The sequence below is a fragment of the Bidens hawaiensis genome, unplaced genomic scaffold (assembly GCF_021521415.1).
Source record: "Bidens hawaiensis isolate Kalapana, Puna unplaced genomic scaffold, B.hawaiensis_p1.1 tig00009085_1, whole genome shotgun sequence".
Lineage (NCBI taxonomy): Eukaryota > Viridiplantae > Streptophyta > Magnoliopsida > Asterales > Asteraceae > Bidens > Bidens hawaiensis.
In genome coordinates this window covers 731,667-741,937 of record NW_027491667.1, presented here as the reverse complement: position 1 = coordinate 741,937, position 10,271 = coordinate 731,667, and the positions used below count along the sequence as shown (strand labels likewise).

At 38.3% G+C, this 10,271-nt stretch overlaps 1 protein-coding gene across 1 annotated transcript; it reads right to left on the bottom strand.

Annotated features, from left to right (window-relative positions):
• Positions 1 to 6,247: 6,247 nt before the first annotated feature.
• Positions 6,248 to 8,913, bottom strand: LOC143531147 (wall-associated receptor kinase 2-like). Its single transcript, XM_077026511.1, has 3 exons — positions 8,036 to 8,913; positions 7,778 to 7,945; positions 6,248 to 7,679 (listed from the first exon to the last, which is right to left on the bottom strand). The coding sequence occupies exons 1-3, from the start codon at positions 8,889 to 8,891 to the stop codon at positions 6,457 to 6,459; spliced, it is 2,247 nt and encodes a 748-aa protein (XP_076882626.1). The 5' UTR covers positions 8,892 to 8,913; the 3' UTR covers positions 6,248 to 6,456.
• Between the last annotated feature and the right edge of the window lie 1,358 nt (positions 8,914 to 10,271).

The following is a 10,271-nucleotide window of genomic DNA, read 5'->3' as shown; positions in this document are numbered from 1 at the left end:
CGGGTGTTGGGAGGGGAGGGTGGTGGTGGTGGGTTAGCATGTTCGAGTGAGGTAGGTTGGTGATCGACTTGAACAGAAACCGACGGTGGGGATGATGTAGTATGAGTGTTGGTTGGTTGGGTTTGGGCGAAGGTTGGCTGTGGGCTGTAGGTGGGTCTTGAGCTGGATGTGGTGTTTGGGGCGTCGAAGGTTTGGGGTCTTTGGCTGGAGGTTGGGTGTGGGCTGTGGTGTTGGGAGTGTGGACTGGGTTGATGGATGGGGATTTGGGTGAAAAACATGAGACAACATGAGAGGGTGAAAAGGTGGTGTAAGAAAGTTATAGGCATTTGGGCTAGGTGGAAGAGTAGTGGCATAGGGGAAAATGGTATCCTCGAATTGAACGTGGCGGGAGATGAGGATGGATTGAGTGGTGAGGTCGAGGCATTTATAGCCTCGGTGTTTTGGTGGATAGCCGATGAAGGCCATAGGTTTGGAGCGATTGGCGAGTTTGTGAATAGAGCTGGAGGGGAGTAAAGGATAGCAAAGGCAACCAAATACTCGGAGATGTTCATATATGGGGTTGGAGTTGTAAAGGTGACTGGTGTGGAGTGAAAGTTAAGATGTTTATTGGGTAGGATGTTCATAAGGTAGGTGGCGGTTTGGAGGGCGTGATGCCAAAAAGTGGGCGGGAGAGAGGATTGAGCTAGCAAGGTACGAACCATGTTGTTGATTGTGCGTATTTTTCGTTTGGCCTTGCCGTTTTGGGATGAGGTGTATGGACAAGAAAAACGGAAATGCATGCCATTGTTTTTGCAAAAAGTTTGGAAATAAGTGTTTGCATACTCCCTGCCATTGTCACATTGGAATTGTTTTATTTTCCGTTCAAATTGGGTAGTTATATAGTTATTGAAATGGATGAAGATGGAGAATACATGAGATTTGTTTGGAAGAGGATATGTCCATAAGAAATTTGTGAAATCATCAAGGAACAAAATGTAATAACAATGATCGCCGGTGCTTAGTACAGGGGAGGTCCACAAAGCACTATGAATAATATCAAAAGGCAAAGTAGTTGCATTACATGAATCATGAAAAGGAAACTTAACACTTTTTCCAAAAACACAAGGTTGACAAAGTGTGGCCTTATTTTTAAGAAAATAGGACATTATTTCATTTCAAAGGTGGGTATGGGGGTGGTAAGGTGAGGTTGCCTTGTCCAATGACGGGTATTTGCATGCCATTGCCAACGAAAATAAACTTGTTAGTTCATGAATTAAAAGAAGACGGGGAGATGTTACCTTGTGGAGTAGCCATGTGACCACTTGCACCATTGTCCATATAACCAGTCAGATCTAGTTGCTGGAGAGACATGGTGTAGAGAGCTTGCTGGATGTCGGTGGGATTGCAATGTAGGCCTGGTCGGGTCGTGGACCAAGGATGCCCGTGGTCGTGGGAGGTGTTTTAGGAACCGAGGGGTAGGGGCATGGCGGGTTGTTGTAGTTGGCGGAAGCTCGAGGGAAGAATGTGCCCCACTGGTTCACCGCCCACGATTGTGGGAAGACAATATAATGGTGCGATGGAGGGTTCCTAAGGTTGCGGTTGTTACGCAAGTTGTTGTAGACCCGACCACGACCACGAGAGCGACCACCTCGACCAAGTCCACGAGTGGATGAAGGAGTCGAGTGGTCGGCAGGTGTGGAGGAAGTTGTGGTGGCTGCAAGTGCTGTTGCGGTTGAGGCTGCGGCACGAGTGGTGTGGTTCTTTTTCTTGTTTTCCTCCATGGAGCCGGGGCAAAACCAGGTAACGGGTCCCGATGTTGTAAGACAGTCGATATGCTCTCGTATTGATCGGTTAACCCACTCAACAGTTGGGTGACAAGACGTTGATTGTCGACAAGGGCCCAACATTCTGAAGTTGATCGGCGAGGTGTTTGACCTGTTGACAATAGGCAACCATCGAAGGAAAAGCTTCAAGGTGAATGTTGGAGAATTGTTGCTGAAGTTGTACATGGCGAGACTCTTATTGTCATTAAAATGGTTAGCTACGACCGTCCATGCCTGATGTGCGGTCTGACCGGATTCAATGATGATGTCAAGGAGGGCAGGGGGATATGGTGCCATAGATCTAGGACTATGGCGTCAATGCGAGACCACAGAGACTCGGCCTCGGCGGTGCAGCCAGGGCCTTGGCCGCATCTACATCAGAAGATGTGCTGGGGAAGAAGCGGCTGGTGGGCGTGGTTCCAGGTGATTTTAGACCTGGTAGCCCGAGAATGGACTTCAAAGAGGGTCGTCCATGTGGTATAGTTGGAGTTCTTGATTTCAAGAGTGATTGGGATCATGTTTTTGATATTGTTGATGGTAATGGCAGGGTGTAGTTTGGTTTCCATATTGGGAGAAATAAGGGGGAAGGTTAAGTGGAGGAGGAGGAGATCCGATGGAGAAAGAGTAGGGCCTGCGAAAGGTGGTGGTGGGAGAGGATTATACACCTGATACCATATAAGATTGTGTAATTGTCTGAATGATTTCCATTGATTCATTACTCCTTAACTTATAATAAAATGTTGACCCTGTAATATGGAAACACAATAATGTACGGCTAATGACGATCCTAATTGATAACTATATAATCTTGACAAATATAGATGTTATATACATGCTATTAATCTTGTTAGCTGCGTATGAAAAGGAAATATGACAGGTAGTACCCGATTTGTAAAGAAAAGTGAACCATTGAGCCAAGTGTGAGCTCAGGAGAACCATTACACAACAAGTATTTAATGGTTAATTGTGCTTGATAAATAAGTTGCCAATAAAGTAATAAATGTGACGAAGTAACCAGAACGAAATTGGTAGTAGTGGCCCCAAATTTTGCAAAGAACGACATGCAAGGGAAAAGTACTACGATATAAAGATGAATTTAAGAGTACTTGAATATGCACTACAAACCCCATGTGGTCGTTTATATTGTTGTGCATTCGTCATTGCCACCTTAAACATCAGCTTGACAGGGCCGTCTCCGAGGATTTAGATATCTCGGCTGAGTCGAAATAAAAAGCCCTATAGCCTTAACAAGTAACGAAATATATAAGCTAATTTTTTTAAATGATGGTTAATGTTATAACAATAAACATAGAAAAATATATTATTAAAATTAAATACCTTGATAACTAACTACACTCTTCTAACATTGGATAAAAAAATAGCTTGGTCCTTGGGGGCTGGCTTGGTCAACCGCAGAGGAGCCTGGTGGTCAATAATGAACCAACAGTGGTGGTCGGCTGGGTTGGTCATTGTTCAGGTTTTGTTCAACATTCACAAAGAATGAAGGATGCAAAAAAGGAGTTTCAGTCAATGGCTATTTCTTTTATTTTGCATTGGGAGTTTATTTATATTTTTAGTTTTAGTTTGGACCCAATAATTTAAATTGATTAAATTGATGATAAATAAAAAAGAATTTTGAGCCCAATAAATATAAGATGGTAAAGATCAAATCATATTTTACAAGTTTTATATTTTTAAATGTATATATAAAAAAGATAGATATAAAAAATTTTGGCCCTAAAAATTGTGTGCCCCGGCCAACAGTTCGACCGGCACTACCCTCGCCGGGGTTGTAGATCTTCAGATCACTTGTTGGATAAAGAACATCGCCTTGCCACTAGGGGGCGAACCTAGTTGTCCCAACCCGGGGGAGGGGGGAGGGTTGTCGGTAATCATTAATATTTTCTTTAAGCGGTTTAATCCAAAGTGTCATATGAAATTTTGACATTCTCCCATGAAATTTAATTTGCATTGATCCCTAAAACCGTTGATAGCCGACACAAGAACCATTAACTTAAGATTTGTTTATTTTACAAATATAAAATTATTTGATTAACAAATATAATAGTATTATAATCTAAATAACTTATTATTTATTACCAGCGTTTGAAAAACTTATTATTTATTAGTTAGTTGTACCAATACCCATTGCTTGACTAATTATTATACACTCATCAACCAATTTAAAATCTAAGCCAAATAACTAACTATTTAGCCATATAAACAAATAAACACTTGCATAATACATTAAAAAATCAAATTGAGCGGCACTCTTTGATAGCGACAAACACAAGCCAAAAACAAAGCAATGATCAGAAGAATAACCAGTGCCTTCCCTTGGTCAGCTACCAGACCAGACTCCAAAACCGAAAAACATTATTGGATCCATTGGCGGACGGATGTTAAGGTTAGTGGGGGGTGTTCACCCACTCGATTTTTATAGGTTTTATATAATATCACATTTTATAGTGCTAATTTTAGCTGAAAAAAATTCTAAACCCTCTTATGTTTCTTTATTAGCCCCTCACATTCAACTTTTTTATAAAGTCCTAACCCAACCTAATAAAATGAAACCAAGTCCACTTCTACACTCCATATATATTAGGTTCGCATATACATTTTTACATAAATGAAAAAAAGGAAATCAAATCGTACGTATTATCTCAACTCGTAAACCTTCTTGATTTCTTTATCTTATATATTATTATATTATTGATGCTTTATTTTTTTTGTTTTTGGTAATGTTTCGTATGCTACTCTTTACTGTTAGAACTTAGAAGTTCTAATTCATATTATTAATTTTATTTTTTTGTTGCTCACTTGCTATGGAAAGTTTTTTTTAAAACCAATCTCCGGACCTAGTTTAGTTGATTTAGATAATTTTCTTTGGGATCCCGTCGATATGAACAGAATTTTGGTTTACCACCCAAATCAAAGAGATGAGATACGAAGAAAGTATTGGATTAATGAAATCACTTAGAGGATAATTGTCATATACATTTTGTTAAAATGTCGTGTATTTTTCTTGGTTATATTTTCCCCCCGCTGAGTTAAATGTCTAGATCCGTCACTGATTGGATCTATAATGGTTCTTATGGATCACTTTCCCTAAGATAACTTTGTATTTGATTTGTTCGGATAAGAAGATATCTATACGTGACTTTTCTTCTCATTATTTTTTATTATTATCTTAGAACAACAATTCATACACTTTCTAACTTCTAAATTACACGTTTGGAAAATTCAAGCCTTATCCAACACCTTGGTACCTCTAAGCTAAAGGTCCTTTGTCTTTTTTCTCCTCATTATTTGATTAATTACCTAATTAATGGTTTCTTCTCTTTCCTTACAAAGGCATCCAGACCATTAATTTGTGAACTAGCAATTGGTTTTGGGGAACTTGCTGGGGGCTGGTCCTAAATTTGTAGAAATTAAACCACCGAATGCCAAAATAAACGTAGATCTATCGGAAGAACATCTACAACATCCATGAAGTTGTAGATGCTATAGTATAAAAGAAAGGCTTGGCGTCACAGTTCAGTTTAAGTAATAAATGCTAACGTGCGCCTAACCAGGGTAGTCCATCTGTTGTTCCCACTCACACCACCGGCACAGCTGTAATCTTCCCTGTAATCATATGTTACAGCCACGAACTCATTTGCAATTGAAGGCACCTGGTGAAAAAGTGTGAGTTGTGGTGGTAGCGGGTTTCGATAGTTGGGGAAGAAGGAGACCAAGAGAAGAGAAGGCGAATTAGAAATTAGTATTTGAGGACTATTTTTAATTTAAAGGGACCCGAATTTTCACTTAGGATCTATATGACTTTTTTACATAATAAGTGTAATTAAAAGTTTTAGAAAATAAAGGTAAAACAATCTTTTATTAAATTATTTTTAATGAATTGGTACATATGATATTTGAACTACTTTGCCAGGACCTAAATGTTATTTTTAGTTTTATGTGGGAATATATACTAGTTTCTACATTTGTAGGGTATATATGAAATTGCCACACTCGCTAGTTGCTACTCACACCTCTCAAGCCACCAGATTGTTTGATTTGTGATTTGAGACTTTTCATGCGTTTGACCCGAATTCACGGGTATGGGTATCACCAAACTCGGGTACTCCTTAAATGGGTTATAACATCTCATTTATTTGTGAACCTTTCATAATCAAATAATAATTTTCGTGGGTCATGAGAAGTCGGTTCTGATTAGGGTTGATAACAGTTCAGCATTCTGGTGTTTCATTGTAGGAGTAAACATATCCACACTCGTTACTACTTTATACGCGAGTGTGTTGATTGTGAACATGTGATGGTTGAAAATGTGAGTTGTGAAGAACAAAAGGCGGACATCCTAACGAAGCCTTTAGCTCGAGTCAAGTTTGCTGAGACGAGACAACTTCATGGAGTTGAATACCTCCCAATTCCCTAAGATAACTGACTGAAAAAAGTGAAATAAGACGTATTGTTGATAATTTCTTTGAGTGAATACTAAATAATGAAATCTAGGATCAATATCTGCAAACTATATTAATGCCTAACAAACTTAACAATAGAATGCAACAATTAAACTTATCTCTAATGCGACAACATGTCCCAGTAAAAAAGATCGAGCCTGTTCCGGCTTAGTCGATACAAGAATCTACCTTTACCTGCCATTAGCAATGGGTAACATAGTATGCTTGCTTATGCTATCGTAGGTGCTTGAGCTTGAATTGCTTATAATGCCATCATTTGTACATTCATAGTCGATGATTGGTTCTTTGAGCAAATACTCACCTTCATCTTCGTTTGAACTACTTTTCACCCATGGGTGCTTTTGTACCATTGATGCCAATATTCCTTGGAGCTCGATTGCTACTTCTTTCATGGTAGGCCTTTCTTCGGCTTTAACGCGTAAGCATCTTTCTGCCAATCTCGAAACTTGGATTATCTCGCTAGGAACATCATTTAGCTGCAAGCGTTCATCAAGAACCTGGAAGAGTCTCCCCTCTTTTAAGGAATATAAAAAATAAATAGCTAAGTTCCTCTCTTCCTCTGGCCTATCAAAACTAAGAACCTTTTTACCGGTTAAAAGTTCCACTAGTACCACCCCAAAACTATACACATCGCTCTTATCTGTGAGTTGATTTGTTTGCAAATACTCTGGATCTAAGTAGCCTAGTGTTCCTTGCACTATAGTGGCCAACTCAGTCTGATCAACAGGAATTAGCTTAGATGCCCCGAAATCAGCCACTTTTGCTACATAATTGTCATCCAAAAGTATATTCATTGGCTTGACATCCCGATGGATGATTGGAACGGATGCCGCAGAGTGTAAGTATGAAAGTGCCTCAGCTGTCTCCGTTGCTATTCTGAGTCGGATATCCCATGTAATAGCCGACGACTTGCCTTTGTTGTGGATATGATCAGAGAGGGTGCCATTTGGAATGAATTCATAAACCAATAATGGGATTTCTGTTTCCAGACAACACCCAATCAACTTTACCACATTCCTATGATTTATTTGGGAGAGGATAACCACTTCATTGATAAATTGCTCTATCTGAGCCTGTGTTTGATCTGGTAATTTTGACTTCTTTATGGCAACTATTCTTCTATCAGCAAGAATTCCTTTATAAACAGTGCCATAGCCACCCTTACCGATAATTCTGCTCTCATCATAGTTATTGGTTGCCCTCTTTAGCTCCTCTACAGTGAAGACTTTTGCTTGATCATGAGAACCCCCATCGCCAGAAATTCGTTGTTGTAACATTATTCCACCATTTTGTTTAAAGAATTTTTCTCTTAGCAGGATGAACTTTCTCTTCTTGAGTAGCAAGTACAACCAGGCAACAAATATAAGAAGAAATATAGCAGAAGTTGAGATACCTGCAACAAAAAAAGCTAACTTAGCATGAACACGCGATGAATAGATATCTCAAGGTAGCCTAAGATATAAACCGAAAAACTATGGCGACATTATTTACCTGCAACCATCTTTATAATGGTGGATTCATCAGCAGTGCAACCTGGTCCATTCTTCCTACCATCTCCAGAGTAACCATCTGGACATTTACACGTATAATTTCCAGGTGTATCTTTGCACTGAGTATTAGGTTTGCATTCATGAATTTCTAGCAAACACTCGTTAATATCTGTAAAATAACAAATGGTCAATCATTTTACTTGTGTGAATGTATAAATTAAATCAAAGCATCAAATATTCGGGCAAAAGTCAAACTTACTCTTGCAATCACCTTCAACATAAGGGTTGCCTTCATAACCTGCATGGCAACTACAACGATATCCAGGACCTGTATAGTTTTTATCACATTCACTGTTTCCCATGCATAAGAATTCATCCATGCCCTTTGCTTCGTCACAAGTCACGTTTCCAATTGCCCAATCGAGTAACATCGGCATCTTTTTACTTTCAAAATTATCCAGGTAAGTTGTAGAAAATTTAAACTTCCCTTCTGCAACCAAAAAGCCATAGCTGCATGGGTTGAAATCCCATATATTCGAATGGTTAATATAGCTACGAAGTCTCATATTAAAAGAACTCAATTCTTCCGGCACTGCTGCTTCACAACACCCAACTCCCGAGCAAGAACCGTTTTTAATAAGGTTGTTTCTACCACACCAAGAAATGCACCCGGTACCAATATCTTTAGACTCATTCCATCTTCTTCCACTAACAAAAGCACGCGTGTCACACCCGATGGCTACAAATTTGTTCTTGGTGGAGACCCGGAACTCCTTTAAGCGCCCCAAAGTAAAAAATGGTCGGTTTCTTCCGATTGGACCAGTACTATTATAGCAATCTCTGCCTACAAACATCATGATCTCCACTTCACTCATGTTTATCGAAATACTTGTAATAACAAGATCGCTTGTTTTTTTGCCAAAGTATGGTATGTCTTCCCCGGATGATTCGTCACAAGTGACGAGGAATTCAGGACTCTGGTAGCATCCCTTACCTGAACCAAATGGGAAAGTAATATTCACATCGCCACACGAACTTCTACAATTTGGCCAGTCTTGAGCACTTGCTGCCCCAAAAGCTGCAATAATTGCAACTAGTAGTATTTTTAAATGCATAGTTTGCTTTCTCTGTGATTATGTGTTTGTAGTTTATGTATATGATTGAGGAAGGGTGATTAGGGATCTTATATAAGCATACCATGAAGAGTTGACTAATTGTTGAAAGATTCTGTTACGGGCTCCTTAATCTGCAATTTGCCCAGTAGTTGATCATAGTTGAAGAGGTCTTTGATTTTTATATTTTTTTAGTTTTTGATAGAAAAGAAGAAAAGTAATCTTAAGTTTCTTTTTCTAAGACTAGGGTTATTTGGAAATTGGAAAGAAGGATTTAAATCAAAATGTCTAAATTTTCTTTAGTCTTTTAATTGTGTCTAACAACTTTTATATTTTAAAGAAGTAAAATGACACAAATACTTGATATAATTTATAGAAAGTACAACCTGTATAGACCTTTTTAATAAACACTTGATATTAATTTATATGAGTAAAACAACCTATCTTTTCTAAAAGGGAAAATTCCCAAAGTAAACGTTTATGAATACATTTTTCTGGTTTTAGGTGTTATTTCCAACAAATTCCTAAAATAGGTATTATAAACCACTCGTGACGAATAGTTTATGATTACACACGAGTAGTTTGTATAACCAATTAAAACTTGTCACGTGTCTATAAGCTAACCATAACGACCAGTTTCACTAATCATCTACTTGTAACAATTAAATAAGTTTAAAGCCTCGTAATCAACGCCCACGAGTAATTAAGAAATCATTAAGTCGCGATGAGTGGATTCTAAAACTTTACGAGTCACGACTAGTTTACATTCCCGATACGAGTATTTTATTAGTAATTAACTCGTCTAGATAAGTTTACCCGGTAAACATTACGCATACGAGTAGTTTATATGTAGTTAAATCGTCATGACTAGTAATTTACATTCCCGATATGAGTATTTTATTAGTAATTAGTTCGTCATAATAAATTTACCTTATTTACATTACGCATACGAGCAGTTTATATGTAGTTAAATCGTGGTAACTAGTTTACATTCCTGATACGAGTATTTTATTAGTATATAGCTCGTCCTTATAAGTTTACCTTATTTACATTGCACATACGAGTAGTTTATATGTAGTTAACTCGTCGTGACTAGTTTACCTTGTTTACATTCCTATATGAGTAGTTAATTAGTAACTAACTCGTCCTCATAAGTTTACCTGATTTACACAACCATCCGACTTGCAACCTACCACCAATTGTCGTTCATTAGATTCGTGGGTTTTAAACTCAAATACTTTGTTTAAAGCCATCATACCTAGTTCGATTTGTAACGCTTCTTTGTTTTTAAACACTTTGCCTATAATAGGATGCGAAGACGAACACAAACTTTTTTTCTCGTCTTTTGAACAACCATCTTTAGTAACTACCGGAAGAGGCGGT

Coding starts and splice junctions, on each gene's coding strand:
- LOC143531147 (XM_077026511.1), bottom strand. CDS start 8,891: ATGCATTTAAAAATACTACTAGTTGCAATTATTGCAGCTTTTGGGGCA. Junction 7,946..8,035: donor TGTTGAAGGTGATTGCAAGA/GTAAGTTTGACT, acceptor GTTATTTTACAG/ATATTAACGAGTGTTTGCTA. Junction 7,680..7,777: donor CATTATAAAGATGGTTGCAG/GTAAATAATGTC, acceptor TTTTTGTTGCAG/GTATCTCAACTTCTGCTATA.